This window comes from Saimiri boliviensis, chromosome X, assembly GCF_048565385.1.
Source record: "Saimiri boliviensis isolate mSaiBol1 chromosome X, mSaiBol1.pri, whole genome shotgun sequence".
NCBI classification, from domain to species: Eukaryota; Metazoa; Chordata; class Mammalia; order Primates; family Cebidae; genus Saimiri; species Saimiri boliviensis.
In genome coordinates, this window is record NC_133470.1 from 100,694,826 (window position 1) to 100,712,085 (window position 17,260).

Here is a 17,260-nt window from a genome sequence, read left to right on the forward strand (position 1 = left end):
TTCTTGTACAAAGTACTTGTGGACTCAGACAGCAAGGCATTGAAGCCATTCAAGGGTATGCCTGAAGCCACGTCTGGTTTATGCATTTGGGATTGAATGCATTATTTAATATTTTGTGTAAATTATAGCTGTAAGGAGCACTAAACTTAGTAGTTATCAGGTGATAGTTCAGCATTGCTGGGCTTAAAATCCACCCCCCCACACACACCATTTTTCTTTTGATAATAGGATGTATACTTGCCTCACAGTAAATTCAGTCTTCAAGACTAATAAAATCTGATTATTTAATGAAAAGGTAGCTATGTGTGTGCTTTACGAATTTATCTCATAAATTGCCATTTTACAGCTGTGATTTTTCACTGCTAGTGTGTTTATGTGAAAAGAACCTGAGTATATGGTATCAACCAAATGGAAATAAAAATATTCGGGACAGTATTGCATAACTGAAATCCATTCACACACACATGCAAACACACACACACACTAGCTCACACAGAAGATGGTTAACCTGCCAGGGTTGGCAATGACTTTATTCAAATCCCCCCAAATAAAGTTTACTGTTTCTAAAGCATTTTCTGTCCCAAAATTGTGGCAGGAAGTCTTTACCAGGCAATGGTTAGTACCTAAAACAGACTAAATTAGTATATTCTTTTGAGAAATTTTGGATTTCCAAAATTACAAATTTTAATGTAAAGAATGAAACAAATTCTCCTAATAGTCTCAGAGCGAATTTATATTGTAGAGTTATGTGCCCTAACCAGTGTATGGAAGGCAAAGCATTCTTTTCTGGAAAATTGGAAATTAGAAAACTAATTTTCCAATAAACTCGTTTAAATGCCTCTGGCTTATCTTTAAAGGAAATACTATTTGGTTTGCAATTTTTCTATACTTAACTTTCCTCACCTCATTTACTGGCACATCCCTCGTGAAAATCCTGATTTTATGAAATCCTAGACATCAACTAAAAAATTTTCAAAATAAAAATTGACTTGAAGTACAGGAACTCCTATCTAGAGTGACAATACGATAATAAATGCAGTTTAATGCTTCTAATTTCTGAGAATAACTTCTTAATGCTACATCAGAAGTAAATTTATCGATACTGACTTTGGAAAGTACAATCAAGAAAGACTCACAGTTTTATTGGGACAACACATCTTTGCACAGTGATAGGCACTATGATTCTAAAAAATGAACAACTGAAGCATACATGAAGTTCTTAAACTTTAGGGCAGCCGTGAACCTCCCCAAACTATACCTAAGTTGTGCAGTGTAGTGTGTACATTTTTTTCTGGGAAGAGGTCCTCTAACTTGAATTAACTTCTAAAGGGGGCCAATTTCTCTAGATTTCTAATAATGGGAGCTGTGGACCACAGGGAGCTCACTTTTGCACATCTAAGAGTCAATTTTAATGGAAAGAGGGTAGAAAACAAATAAAAGTTAATTTGCAAGGACTAGGCAGAAAAAAAAATCCAGAGGGTTATTTATCTGCTTTCTGAGTTTAGAAACATGTTCTGGTTTACAGAGAGGAAATGGGGACACACATGCCAGTACCAGTAGGAAGCAAGGAGACTCCAAAGGATTCAAGTCCTCAGCAACGCCAACCCTCAGTATAAATAAAGCAATATCAAGAATTTAAAATATAATTTAACTCAAGTTGAATTTTCAGTTTCTGCATATTACCAACTTACTTTTATTGATGAGTATCACAAACTTCAATCCTTTTAAAAATATTATTCTGCATGCATTTAACAAATCTGACAAAAGAACAAGTATCCAGTTTACTTGCATTGTAACTATGACATTATAACTGAACATCAATTAACATATATTTAAAACCATTAGGTACAGGTAACAATGAAAAACTTCAATGTATTAATCTGATGGCATCCTACCACTATGCACATGTTCATGTAACACTACTAGTAATTACCCTGAAGCACAGGCAAATGTAGATGGAGGACTCTCCCTAAGAAGCAAGTTTAAGGGATTAAATATCATCATCATCACTACTGAGAATAAAGCTGCTGCCAGTGGATAGGGGCCCTTCTTCAACACTCCCACAACAACACAAAGTCCCCCTCTCATCAGAATCGTCAAACAACCTCTCATTGGAATCTTCCTCCTCATCAAACAAGTTCTCGTTGGAATCATCATCTTCGAATAACTTTTCGTCAGCATCTTCATCTTCCTTTCCATCTGCATTTTCATCTTCCTTGTCTGACTCTTCAAACAGCTTTTCATCCGCATCACCTTCTTCTTCCTTTTTATCAGCAGCTTTAAGCCCCTTTTCATCTGCATATTCTTCATCCTCTTTCTCATTGGACTCATCATCAAATACTTTTTCATATGTATCCTCTTCTTCCTTTTCATCTGAATCTTCACCAAACTCACTCTCAGAGCCTTCCTCATCTAACACTTTTTCAGAGCCATCATCTTCAAATTCGGAGTGTTCGGAGTCATTTTCTTCTAACTCTTTGTCAAGAACATTTTCAGGAAGCTCCTTTTCAGAGCCATCCTCATCCAAATCTTTCTCGAGACCATTTTCTTCAAATTCTCTTTCAGAGCCATCTTCAGACTGTTTTTCAGAGCAGTCTTCATCAGATTCTTTCTCTGAGTCATCTTCTTCAGACTCTTTTTTGGGTCCAGCCTCCTCTTCAGACTCCTTGTTGGGGTCATCTTCAGATTCTTTTCCAAGGCCATTCTCTTCACAATCATTTTTGAGTGTCTTCTTTTTTGACTCTTTTTTAGGAATGCCCTCTTCAGATCCTCTCATGGGACTGCCGTCTTCACACTCTTTTTGGGGGCAGCCGCCTTCAGATTCTTTCTCAGGGCAGCCTTCTTCGGCCTCATTTTCAGGGCTACCTTCTTTAGCATTGTTTTCAGAAGCATCTTCTTCAAATTCTCCCCCGTCTTCGGTCTTTTCAAACTTCTTCTCATCTATAGGTTCTTCAAACGCCATTCTAGTTGCAGCTTCGTGAACATTCATTTTAGATGTGCTGGGGTGCTCTGAAAAATGCCTTGCTCTAGAAGGCCCTGCCCCTGCCGAAGCAGAGACAGAATCTGAGCGTCTAAGGCCTCTGTTGGACTCAGGAGCATTGAGGAAAGCCTCCCATCCTCTCAGCCTTTCCTCCCTTTCTCTTGAGGTTTCCTCTACCTGTGGATAAATGGAGACTGCCATTAAAGTAAGTTTTAGGCAAAAAGTTACTTCTCTGAACATTTCTAATATTGATGAAACAATCTTAATTTTATAAAGCATCTCTTCTTAGGAAATGAAAGCAATACCCTGTCTTCAGTTTTCAAAACTTGATTTGTGAGAGTTGCCCTTAAATCTTGACTTACTGGAGTTGACCTTAAAGATCACTTAAATAAAGGCCACATAACACAGTACTACAGAAATGTCTCATCTCTTAAAAAGTTAGTATTTGAGCTCTGTCTATACCTGACAGCGTACAAAAGAAGAGAAATATTTGGTTGAATGTGTTCTTTTCTTATTACTATTCTGAACAAGCTTCAAACTTTCAGACTTACAAACTGAAAGACTCAAACATTTCTCTATCTTCTGAATGCAAAAGATTATTTAAAAGCAGTACTGAAAGAGGAAGAATAAAAAATTTAAAAACGTGTAAGTAAAAATAAAAGGAGCATTGTTACGTTAAATAGATTAAACCAGACCCAAAGCTTAAATCTGAAGGATCAGTATTTGTTGGTAATGAAACAACGTGTGTGCCCTTGACACGTTGCAGAATTTACCTGATAATCGGTAGTCCCATCCCATGCCTGGGCAGTGATTTGACGGCCACCAAACCATCTTCCATCCAGAGTTTGAATACAATAATCAGCTTCCTCTGGATCCCGAAAGGACACAGAGGCCACACCATCTGGGTGTCTCTAGAAAGATAAGGAAAAAAAAAAAAAAAAGGAGTGAATGGTAAGATTAAAGATAAAACACATACATTTCACAAACCAGGTAAGCAGTAGTGTTCTGATACTTTGAAGTAAAAGACTTTACGTATGAAGTCTTTCTTCCCTTTTATCCTAGCCAGTGACATGCAGTCAGCTGCTTCTTTACCTTAATCTTACCTAGCAAGAACCAAGCACAGTGTCCTTGGAAATGTTTCTGCTGACATCCCTGTCTAATGAGAAGCAGGACAGTATAATTGTTAAAAGTGTAAACTCTGAAGTCATATTGCCCTGGGATTAAATCCTGGCTCTGTCAGTTACCAGATGAATAACCTTGGACAAGGTGCTCAATTTCTAAAGTGTCAGCTTCCCCATCTGTAAAATGGGTATAATAGTGCTCACCTGCCTCAAAGGGGTTTGAGGATTAAATGAAGTAACATGTAAAGTAGCTTGTTATATACACAAGCAATAAATGCTGACTCTTAATTACTGGGTGTCAATTGTGGAAGTAAAAAAAAAAAAAAAAAAGGATGAGAAGACGAAATACACAAGAGAATATTTTTACTGACTGTTCCAAATATAGAGGACAAGTATAATTCACAAAGAGTGGAAAACGTGACTAATCGGGAACCAGAGATCTCATAGATTCTTCTTGTACCCTCTTTCACCTGATCTTGTACTCTAGGGTAATGATGACAGAAAATAAGCAAGGTATACCAAATCTACCAAAGCCATGATTGACTTGTAATCCATGTTCATCTAATTACTGCTAATAGATGATTACCACAACAGTGGACTACTATATAAAAACATTAACCTAAAATTCAGGGGTACACTCACATCTGGGAAGAACGTAACTAAGGTGGAGGAATGATTGCTTTAGGAGCCATATGTCAAAGCCATGAACTTACATCAAAGAGAAGGAGCTTCCTAATCTGTCCAAACTTTGAACACTCTACTCGAAGATCTTCTCTGATCTCATTCAGCACCAATGGATCATCCTGAAAAATATGCATGATTAAAATGGGTTTGCTCCCTTCTTTAACTATAAATCCTGAAAGTCCAATTTCTTGTTCTGATAAACCAACAAATAGAAAAAGGTTGTGCTTAAGGTTAGTTGTGTTTTGCAGTCTATAAAATTTTTTAAAAACTCAAAATCAAATAAAATTAGATTACTAACTCCACTGCTACTCCTACAGGTTTGCCCTGCTTTAAGACAAAGGAAATAACAAGTATGGCAGCCAGCAGAAGGGGCCTATAGTGGCAGAGCAGGAGAAGGTGGAAGTCCTGTGGTGCATATTCAGTCAGACTGCTAATCTCTATGTTCTGCACGGGCCTCACCATCACACTGATGAGAACGCTTTGCTTTTTGTTTTGGATACATTCCTATTTAGAGAAATGTAATGGGGAGAAGGAGAGAAAGAGGGAGGAGGAGAGAGGGAGGGAGAGGAGAGAGAGGAGAAAGAGGAAAGAGAGGAGGGAGAGGAGAGAGAGGAGAAAGAGGAAAGAGAGGAGAGAGAGAGGGGAGATAGATACCCTTTTATTGACTAAGTGTCCAAAGATTGATTTTTGTGCTTCCAAGATGCTATTTTAACTCACAGGGTAAACTTTATAAGGATTCCTGTTCATCTTATCTCCTACCACACTGTAACAGAACCACACAATAAGGAGCTGTTATTAAGCATGCAATAAAATACATTCTTAGCTGTTGCTTTCTTGCAACTATGAGCCTATTAAGAACATTCAAGTACTGCTGTTTCTAGCAGTCTGGAGTTCATGTGGAAATTTCCTCCCTACAACAACAAAATGATTTAAGACTCCCTCTGGGAATTAACAAATCTCTCTCCAAATACCAATGCATAAAGAGGACTCAGGACAAGCTACATTATCAGCTTGAATTTTCACTACATACAAATATAAATGAAGACATCCTATCTAGAAATTTCTATTGAAGGTGACTTATACTTTCTAGGAAACACTGAAGTACATCTTTCTTTCTTACAGGCTTTCATTTTTCTCATCAGCTAAAGAGAAATGAACTATAGGGAATTAGAAAAAAGCGGCTTTCCTCCCCTAAGGTTCTTCAAAAGGCAAAAATAAGCAACTGGCAGGTGTGTTACTGAAATCGAATTTAAAATAAAAAATATAAAATGGTACCCATTTGCATAAATCTGAGGCTTCTGAAACTACAGTTGGCAGAAATCTGGATTTCCCCACTTATAAAATCCAATTCTGGGGAAGCAGCCAATTTGCTTTATACAAAATTATCAGACCTGAGAAGAATGAGGAGTGGAGAATAAAAGTTATGGCTTTTGATGATGTGTGTCTGTGTGGTTAGCTCCTATAGACTGAGTGCTTTCAGAAGGCAGGAACCTTGTTTTACTGAGTTTCAGATATCTCAGAGAAAACAGCACAGCCTTTTGTACATAGCCAACATTCAAAAAAATCTTTTTTTTTTTTTATTGCATTTTAGGTTTTGGGGTACATTTGAAGAACATGCTAGATTGTTGCACAGGTACACACATGGCAGTGTGGTTTGCTGCCTTCCTTCCCCTCACCTGTATCTGTCATTTCTCCCCATGCTATCTCTTCCCACCTCCCCACCCCCCCATCCCTCCCCCATTTCCTCCCGACAGACCCCAGTGTGTAGTGCTTCCCTCCCTGTGTCCATGTGTTCTCATTGTTCAACACCCGCCTATGAGTGAGAATATACGGTGTTTGATTTTCTGCTCTTGTGTCAGTTTGCTGAGAATGATGGTTTCCAGGTTCATCCATGTCCCTACAAAGGACGCAAACTCATCGTTTTTGATGGCTGCGTAATATTCCATGGTGTATATGTACCACATTTTCCCTATCCAGTCTATCATCAATGGGCATTTGGGTTGGTGCCAGGTCTTTGCTATTGTAAACAGTGCTGCAATGAACATTCGTGTGCATGTGTCCTTATAGTAGAATGATTTTTTTAAGAATCTGATAAACTGTTTCTAGTATCTTTTATTCACCAAGAAAATCAGACTATATTAAAAACAAAAAAAGGCCAGGCGTGGTGGCTCCTGCCTGTAATCCCAGTACTTTGGGGGCCGAGGCAGGCAGATTATGAGGTCAGGAGTTCGAGACCGGCCTCACCAACATGGTGAAACCCGTCTCTACCAAAAATACAAAAATTAGTCGGGCAAGGTGGCATGTGCCTCTAATCCCAGCTACTCAGGAGGGTGAGGCAGGAGAATCATCTGAACCTGGGAGACGGAGGTTTCGGTGAGCTGAGATTGTGCCACTGCACTGCAGCCTGGGCGACATAGGAAGACTCCATCTCAAAAAACAAAACAAAAACAAACAAAAAACTGTTTCAACATGCTTAACAACTTTTAAGTGTGATTCCATGTTGGGGGTAGGCATTACCTTTATTTCTTTATCAATATCTTAGTACTTTTCTTTTCTTTGTTTTTGAAGACAGAGTCTTGCTCAGTTGCCCACGCTGGAGTGCAATGGCGCAATCTTGGCTCACTGCAGACTCTGCCTCCCAGGTTTAAGAGATTCTTCTGCCTCAGCCTCCCAAGTAGCTAGGATTACAGGCGCATGCCACCCAGTTAATTTTTACAATTTTAGTAGAGGCAGGTTTCACCATGTTGGCCAGGCTGTTCTCAAACTCCTAACCTCAGGTGATCCACCCACCTCGGCCTCCCAAAGTGTTGGGATTATAGGCGTGAGCCACTGTGCCTGGCCTCAGTGCTTTTCTTATATGATATCAAATCTTAGCCAAAGTCTTCTCAAACCCTTGTTTTCATTTATAGCAGCCTGAAAACCTAACAGATCTTCATTGCTATATACCCTGAAGCTTAAAGGGAGTGATCTCCTTTAGGGAGATTCTTTAACCTACCTAGCTACAAATGGTCATTTTAAAAAGACAAAACTTTCCAAGCAATCTAAGACTAAAATCAGACTCATGCATTGAAACCTCCTGCAGTCAACTCTCATTAATTTTTTTTCAGGATGCTGTTTTGTTTTCTTTGGAAGAAATAAACCATGTTTCTCATTCCTTGGCAATCTAAACTTACGTTGTCCAAGATGGTGGCCACTAAAGGCAAGTGGCTAGAGCACTTGAAACATGGCTAGTCCAAACTGAGGCAACCTATACATGTGAAATGCACGCCATATTGTGAAGACTTGGTACCAAAGGAAACAAAAAGCAATGTAACATAGCTCATTAATACTTCTATCTGCATTACATGTTGAAATTATAGTTAGGATGTTCTGGGTTAAATAAAATTCATTATTAAAAATAATTTCCCATTTCATGTTATATTTTTATTGTGGCTACACAAAAATGTAAATTACACATGTGGCTCATGTTATATTTCTATTGAACAGTGCTAGCACACAGTGAGAAAATGTACCTTTGTATCTGAGTTGTTTTGTTGTTGTTTTTTTTTTTTTTTTTGACACAGAGTCTCGCTCTGTCACCGGGGCTTGAGTGGAGTGCAGTGGCATGATCTCGGCTCACTGCAACCTCTGCCTCTTGGCCTCAGCCTCCCAAGTAGCTGGGATTAAAGGCATGCACCACCACTGCGCCAGCCTCAACTGCTTTCTGTATAACTTGCTATCACTACTTTCAGAACCAGGGAGAGAATAGTTGTTTCTCCACTATACAATAAAGTCGCACTACACCAGTAGACAGAGATGAGAATAGAGGCAGAATGTCACAACAAACTGTAAATTTTGCTTCAGACTTGTTGGAGAGAGAAAAAAAAAGTTGTTCATACAATACTTTGTTATTTATTAATGATAATTATTGAATTTTACAACAAACTGTATTTCAGTCACAGTTCCAGTCAGAGAACTTTCTGAAATAAAGGTACTTTGATGACAATATTCCTTAGAACTCCTTAAGTAGTTATTTGTTCTTCCTTTATTCAGTTTTTTTGAGGGGAGGAAGGACAGTTCCATTCACTTAATTTTTTTAATCATTTAAAAATATGATTAAAATACTATTTTAATCATTCACTTTTACTTGCTGTTATTAGAATTTTCCAGGGACATTAAGCATTATAGCTTTTAATATTAAACTGAAGTTTGCATTTACAATTGTGAAGATGGTACTCCCCACCAAAATCAGCCCACACTTGTTGAACTGCACTCAAAATTCACAAGCAGTTCCCATAAATCCTTTAATGATGGTATTTTTCAATGATGTCCCATACCAAGTAGCTGGGGTGCAGTACGGTTATTAAACACTCTTATCTGGGATATACTTTAAAACAATACTGGGCTAAACAAAGGGAAGAGAAATAAAAAAATACTGAAGTAGCTTCTTGGCTCCATCTTCCTTTACTATTCACTGCACAAACACGCAGGAGGTGACATGACAAAGATGGGGTGAGGCAAGCTCCAGGCTCCCTTGAAAGAAAGCCTATCAGCATTTCTATCAGTGGGCACACCACTTCCTACCTCAAAATCCATAGGATGAAACATATTCTTGATGATGACAACTCGCTCATGGCGCATCCGGGATGGTCCAGCTCTCCTCTCAGGTCTCCAATCCAGCTGCCTGAGGCAATGAAGCAGTAACAACAAACTGTAAATTTTGCTTCAGACTTGGAGAGAGGAAAAAATGAGTTGTTCATACAATACTTTGTTGAGTATTTAATAATGTTAATTACTGGATTTTACGACAACAAACTATTTCAGTCACAGTTCTAGTCAGGTAACTTTCTAAAATAAAAATGGGCAGGGGGCCGGGTGCAGTGGCTCACACCTATAATCCCAGCACTTTGGGAGGTGGAGGTGGGCAGATCACTTCAGGTCAGGAGTTCAAGACCAGCCTGGACAACATGGTGAAACCCCATCTCTACTAAAAATACAAAAATTAGCTGGGCGTGGTGCTGCACATCTGTAATCCCTGCTACTAGGGAGGTTGAGGCATGAGAATCGCTTGAACCCGGGAGGTGTAGGGTGTAGTGAGCCAAGATTGCACCACTGCACTCCAGCCTGGGCAACAGAGCAAGACACTTGTCTCATATAAATAAACAATAAAATAAAATAAAAGGCAGGGGCAAAATGGCCCCAGTCTCTGAAATCCCCAGAATAAATGTTCTTCAGGGCAACTGTTGTCTGGTTATACAAACATTCCAATGAGACCCTTGAAAAATCTCTAATTCTTAGCATTTATGAGTCCAGAAAGATATATTTTGAGGCTAAAAACTATTTTTAAATTATATTGGTTTTTAGGTACTTTATCATTACAAAAAACAAACTGCACTGAAACATGTAAAACTACTCACTCCATTACAATCATAAATTTTACTGATATTGTTTAAAAAATATGTGGTTATCAAATTTACCTAATCTTGTAAAAACGATGAACCATAACAACCCAATGCTTTTATGATCATTTTTAATTAATTTAAGTATGGTGGAGACGTGTCATTAGAATTTACTCTGATAAAAGTATTAGTTTGGCTAATTTCTTAAAACTAGAATATTTCAAAGTATATTAAACAGAATAATAGAAACTTAATGACATTAGGCATACAGTACATACAACTCATACAACTACACAGTAAATACAATTATAAAATCCTATCATTTCTAATCCTATAACAAACCTGTATATAAAAATTTAACTCCTGGTACAGCTGATTTCAACCCACACAGAAAATAAACTAATGGTTCTGGTACATAAGCCTAAACTATATTATTTAATTTGATGTTCAATGTTTTCCAAACAGATGGCTTCTCTTAGCTCATTTAAGCCCTTATCATATTACAACTAAACACCTTGGAAAATTAAAATCCCCTCCACTGATAAATCATCCTATTGTATAGATTGCTAAAGGTACCTGATGATCTAAAGAAATTGTTTTAAAATAATGTGTAGGCAGATTTGACAGAATAAAACTAGATGGCTATTACCAAAAATACACTCTAGAATATAAGGAACCTGTTTCAAAAGGGAAAAAAATTACAAACTTTTGTTGCATAGACAGCTTCTTCTTATAGTCTTTGCACTTCTTCTTCTTCTTTGAGGCATCATATTCTCCCTTCAGTTGAAACTTTGCTACCTCAACATGTAATTTGTAGCCTCTAATTTCATCTTCATCCAAAAGTTTTAATGCAAGTTCCACAGATTCTCTCTTTATAAAAGTAAGATAAAATATAGTCAGTCATACAACAATATAAAACCTAAGGATTTTTTTAGATGAATTATGATTATACATAAAATAATTTAAAATTTTATATTTATATATTCCTAATATATGAGATCGTTCTATCGCTTTGAGACAAAGAACTCTAGACTCCAAACCAGGATTTGAGACACAGCAGTCCCTAACTGGCTGTGTGAATTTGGGTAAATTATACAAGCTTCCTGAGCCCCAATACCATCATCTGTAAAATGGAAATAGTAGTATCTTCATCATAAAGTTCTTGACTAAATTAAATGAAATAATGCATGGAAAAGACAAAGACTAGCATATGACAGGTGTTCAACAAATTATATTATTATTGTATAATCTTGTCTCAAGGCTGCAATTTCTCATCTGTAGAAAGAGGGGAGCAAACCTGCGTAATTTCTAAGGTGTATTTGTTTTAAAATCCTATAATACTCTTACTTAAAAGACGAGATGACTTAACGAACTGGGAACAGCATAGACAGCCTTTAATTTTTTTGTTCATCAACTAAAACGTTAAGTCTGTAATACACTGAGAAGTAGAAGACAATTATCTGATGGCTTGCACTTTATATTAAATACATGTATGGATTCCAGTTCTTACACAGAGGGGACAGTTATCAGCCCTACACACAGTCAAAGATCAGAGGACCTGTAGAAAAAAAAAAATGGATAACTGAACTCAGCTGCTCACATAAAATATGAGTCCTGGAATAATTCACTTCATTTTCCTGGAACTCAATTTACTGTTTTGACAATCTTGTATTTCTATGGGTTTCAAAATCCTATTTTTTTCCTTTAAACATTTTAAAAATATAACAGAATTCCCTAAGAGTCTGTTCACAGATTTTTTAATAATCCTTAAAGAATGTGTAAGACTCTCAAATCTCCTTACATTTGAACATTACAAAACTATCATCCTAAAATGGTCATGCTCACGTCCCTTAACCACCACATTTAAGATTCAGGTCAAAAACCTATTTCCCAAAAAGCTGTCAGCTTAATCCTACCCTCTCCTGATCCCACTGGAATACTGTGTACTCACAACACACCCATGGTGTTTGCACTTTTGCTTTACCATTTTGATTTTCCTCTGTAATTATTTTCAGGTTTTGACTTACATACATGCCATCTTCATTTATTCTGTACCCTGTGATAATATATAACACATACTCCTAAGGTGGCAGGTGTTCCAAAAATGATGGCTGCCTTTGGCATTGAGGTTTCTTTGTGTAATTTATGGTACTATGACTACATGCAGTTCTGCAAATTTCTCTTATTACCACTCTCTCTTTTCTCGCGTTCAAAAAACTATTTTAAAGCAGTAAGCATAAGCTATCATCTCCTTATGGTCTAATTCAAGGGTCAGAAAAGTCCTTTTGTTAAAGAGCCAGTTCATAAATATTTTAGGGTTTGTAGGCCACAAGGTGTGTGCTGCAACCACTCAGCTCTATCAATGAAACAAAAGCAATCATAGACAAATGCATACGTGAATTAGTGTGGCTGTGTTCCATAAAGCTGTATTTACCAAAACAGGGCTGGAGTCTGCTGAACCCTGGTGTAACTCACTCCACTATACAAGTAAAATGTCATTGGCTTTTTTTTTTTTTCTTGAATTTTTAAAATGTATTCTGAACTGACTGTACACATCAATAAAGACATCTTTCCAGTGAGAATTTTTCAAGACAAAAGAAGCACTCCAGTCACTTACTTATAAACTACTTTAACCAGATAACATATTTTCTTAAAACAAGTGAATAATCTTACCAGTGTGATACACACAGGTACTAACCGAAATTTCGGTTTTCTTCATATCCTGTTCTGAATAGTTCTTGGTGTTGGTTATCACCTATAGTAATTACAGCCCTGGTTCCTGAGTTAAAAACGAAGACACAGAAACTTATTTGATCATATAACTTACCTTCAAGTAACAGCAAAGACCGTCTCCTTTAAGATTTCCTTGATTATCTTTGTAAAGTTTGACCTTAAATTCCTCTGTCTGAGGATCTCTCATAATAATGCCAAACTTAGACATAAGTTGTATAAATTCGTCCACTGTAATATCTGGAGGCAAACCTGTCATTTAATTAAAAAACATTTATAATCGGTAATAAAGGTGAATTACTTAGCATTCTACCAATTAGAAATCTGTAACTTAGATGAATACAATGTTGATATTCTAAACGTATGGAAAAGTTTTACATTTATAGAACTGAAGAAATTTGACATTTTTGCGTGTTCAAGTATACATTAAAATTATGCTTTGTTGAAGGCCTCACTGAATGTGAAGGGACACACTGCTGTAAGTTACATTAACTAGGGTCCGAAGTTTGGCATGTAAAGTTACACACTGAATTTCTTGGTTCTGTAATAAACACACATATTCCTTACTAATATAAATGGTTCAACAAAAAATGACACAATGATAAAAAATGGACTCTGGAGAAACTGAAAGCTAAAAATCACTTCGTGAAAAATCTCAAAATTAAGTATTTCCTACCTTAAACTTATTTAAAAATTTATACATACCAGACACGTATACGTTTGTATTTCTGTCTTCTTCAACATGAAACCATCCTAGAAATCAAAATTAATGAAATAAATAAAACACTTGCAAGAAAGTTAAGAGTCATATTATGGAATCTTGACAAAGCAGCAGTTTCTGGAAACTTCAAGGACGTTTCTCTTAGTCTTAAGACCCAAGATAAACTAACTCAAATCACTACCCAGCTTTCGAAATATTTAAATCTTTTGACAAATAATTAGTTTTTGACCCTATCTAAAAAAGATGGCCAGTTTATCTTCATTCTTTATAACTCTGATACTATTAAAGAAAAAAACTCACCTTATGCTTTCAAAGCTATTATAATTCTCAAAAAAGTAACTGTACATATACACACCCACATTTTTAATTTTTGCACTTAAAATTTGCGAGCTAGACCCAGTTACCTGACTCAGCCTTTCTTTTTTCTCCCTTCTTTCTGGGATCAGTGGGCTCTGGGGCTTTTTCTTGTGGAGGTTCCTCTGCAGTCCTAGCATGGACATCTTGAACATTTGTAGTAGAACTAGATGCGCCATCATTAGAGAAGCCATAATTGGCCTGATATGTAGCAATGAAATCTTCAGTGATCTACACAAGCAATTCAAGACGGAGACAGAGAAATTTTAAATTATTTCCACCTATAAGAAGTTTAAATTGTGTTTTTACAGCATAGTTATACAACTTAACACAGAACTGTTTCTGTGGATAATAGTTGTAGTCATTAAGGCGTAAGCCCAAGAATAGTCACCTCATATAGAAAAGTGTGTATATGGTGTTAAAAAAATAAGACACAAGTACTTAGATGATCAGTGCAAAAGTCTGAGGTACGATTTAAAGCATTTTAAATGATGCTGCCACCTTTTCTAGGTGTTTCATTTATAAATTACTACCTCTCTACAATACATATAACAAAGGCTACAAATACATATAACAAAGGGAAGTACCAGATAATAAAACAATAAGAACCAACAATCAATAATCTAACCACAGAATCCACTTTTACTGTACAGATGCACACATATATGTGTATAAGTATATACATGTACAATAAGTCCATACATGTACTTATTGTACATGTATATTTGTATTCAGAAAGCACAAATCTGTATGCAGAGTGCACATAGAACTCTGATACGGTACATAAAGAATGGGGTTGGTTAACAATTGTAAAACTAAATGCTCATTTTAACTTTATCACAAATTAAATCACATTATCTTTTAGTATCAGAATAAATTAAAGACAAATTCAACTTATATCTATCGTCCTCCCCTTTGGGGAAAAGCATTATTGCACAACTAAAGAAATATAGTTATATCATCATAACAATCAATATTAAGCATGCATAGAATGGGGAAAACGTAAAACTCAAAGTCTGAAGAGGTATGGGCTTCAATAACATAAAAAGATAAAGTCACACATCAATCCATTATCAGACCTTTGTTAAAAGTATTCAGAATGCTGAAGACACGAAATCTACACTCAAACTGGCACTACCAATACAGAAGTGAAATCGTAAATTTTAACAGTCTGGAGGGATTGGAATACATATACAAATACAGAATGGGAAAAAAAAGTTGCAAAAAAATTTTTTAAATAGCAGTGCAATCTCGTGAGACAGGTTTTGTATCACTGGCTTGCAAGTCAATTTGCGCGCTATTAGTGTGCCCTTTCCTGCTCATGAGAGTCAGATCAAAAAGACACTTTTACCACAAAGTTTACAGAACCAAGTTTAACATTAGTTATTTTACTTCGAAGGTGAAATAAAAATACTTTGCAATTTCCAAGTACTCCAAACAAACATCCACAGATCTTTTCTATCTATATTCTGTGAATCTCCAGCCTCATTCCTGTAGTTATATGGTTCAAATACATATGCCTAAGGACACAATTTACTAGGAAGGAAAAGCAAGGCGCAAAGTTCAATTAGTAAAGATACATAAACAGTTACTTTATCAAGAAACTGCATTTTGCACATAGTACATAAGCTAAACATCCGAGTTCGTAGGACAAGAGGGGTTGGCTACCAGAAATGGACAGCTACTAATTCGCTCTTGGTGTTTCTCCTCTTTACAATAAAAAGCAGTCATCAATGTAATAATCAACTGTGACCTTCACAAACAAAATTAATAAAGCATAGAAAAGACTTAAGAATTACATTTAAGACATCACCCTAAAGATTTATTTTCCTTTACACATCGGTGCCCCAACAAACACAACAAAAAGAAGTGTCGCTATCCAAGGGGTTAGGACCAAGGACCAAGGACCTCAGCAATGCAAACGTAAAAGGAGTGCCCCGCGAGGCTGGCCAGGCGGCCCGCTCTGCAGTGGCGCCCGCGGCACTCTCCTACCTTGGGGAACCAAGCTTTCTTGTCCAGGTCCCACTCGTAGGGGGTGTCCGTCGGCTGCTGCCCGAGAGAATCGGTTTCTCCACCGGCATCGGTCTGGGTGTCACCGTCCTCGCAGTCTCCGTACAATTCTTGCATTCGCAACTGCTCATCAAACTCGTCGTTCCCATCCAAGTGGTTGCGGCTCATGTTTCCTACCTAGCTCAGGAGCAGGATTCAGGAGGACTAAGAGGCCGAAATGACGCTGGAGCTCCGAAGAGAAAGGGAGGTCGGTAGTGCTCCGCTCGTCCCCCACCGCCCCCCGACCCGCCTCCCCGCGGCGCCCCAGCAGTCCCCGGGAAGTCGGTGCCGTTCTGCTGCCGCACCGCCCCCCGCTCGGCCCGCCCTCCGCGCGCGCGCGCGCGCTGGTGCTGTGAGCTCGGCCGCGCCGCCGCCCACCTGATTCGCTCCGCCGAGCTTCTGTACCGCCGCTCGGTCCAGGGCGCGGCGGGAGCGCGCAGGTGCGCCGCCGCCGCCGCCTACCGGGTCTGAGACCAGTGCGGTTCCCGCCGCAACGTCAGGAAATTACTTGCAAAAGAAGACCCCCTCAGGACGACGCAGCCGCCATTGTTGGCACGTAGCGACGTCGCAGCTCGCGCCGACACGCCCACGATGGCGTCAAAAGGCGCCGACGCCGGCCAGCGGCGCGAGGCACGGGGGGCGGGGCGCCGAGGGGGCGCGCGGGTGTCGCGCATCGACGCCCACCGGGGCCCGCCTTGGGTTGGGGCGAGGGCCGTGGGGATCCCGCGGCGCCTCAGGGCCTTCAGCTCCGCGGGGTCCCTGCGAGTCGCCCCGGGCCGGCTCGAGAGGGAGACCGGAGGAAGGCGTGGGAATATTCCCTCGCGGAGGTGGCCGGGCTGGTGTCGCGGTGGGCGCCATCTTGGGGGAGTGGGTGGGGCAGCCGGACAAATTTCTCCGGCTTCGAGAAAACGACGTTCCTCGTTCACTCAAAGGTCCCTCCCACTCGCAGGAACCGCATTTTACTTGTTTCTTTACAACTCCCCGGGATAGACACCGGATCTAGTTCGTCTTGGTAGCCTAAGCTCCTGGCAACGGATCTGCTGTCTAATGCGGAATGGGCGAATGAATGAACGAACGAGGGGTAGAAGGGCTCACTTTCTTTTCATAATGCCAGCCTTCTCTTTTATCGGTCTCATACCTTCCTCTGGCTGCAGTTCGACTCTTAATTGAAACATTGAAGATCCCAAAAAACATTTGTTTGTGGATTATACTTACCAATATGTCTGCACAAAAATTAAAGCGG

General features: G+C 38.7%; 1 protein-coding gene across 2 annotated transcripts; it reads right to left on the reverse strand.

Moving 5' to 3' along the window:
• Positions 1-1,662: 1,662 nt before the first annotated feature.
• On the reverse strand, positions 1,663-16,598 carry HTATSF1 (HIV-1 Tat specific factor 1). Of its 2 annotated transcripts, XM_039464084.1 has the most exons (10): positions 16,396-16,598; positions 15,961-16,155; positions 14,019-14,199; positions 13,599-13,646; positions 12,991-13,145; positions 10,870-11,033; positions 9,349-9,448; positions 4,815-4,904; positions 3,754-3,891; positions 1,663-3,157 (listed from the first exon to the last, which is right to left on the reverse strand). In XM_039464084.1, the coding sequence occupies exons 2-10, from the start codon at positions 16,144-16,146 to the stop codon at positions 1,991-1,993; spliced, it is 2,229 nt and encodes a 742-aa protein (XP_039320018.1). In that variant the 5' UTR covers positions 16,147-16,155; positions 16,396-16,598; the 3' UTR covers positions 1,663-1,990. The 2 variants fall into 2 exon arrangements, with proteins under 2 accessions (XP_039320018.1, XP_003940786.2); XM_003940737.4 differs by lacking the exon at positions 16,396-16,598 and having other exon boundaries at positions 15,961-16,316.
• Between the last annotated feature and the right edge of the window lie 662 nt (positions 16,599-17,260).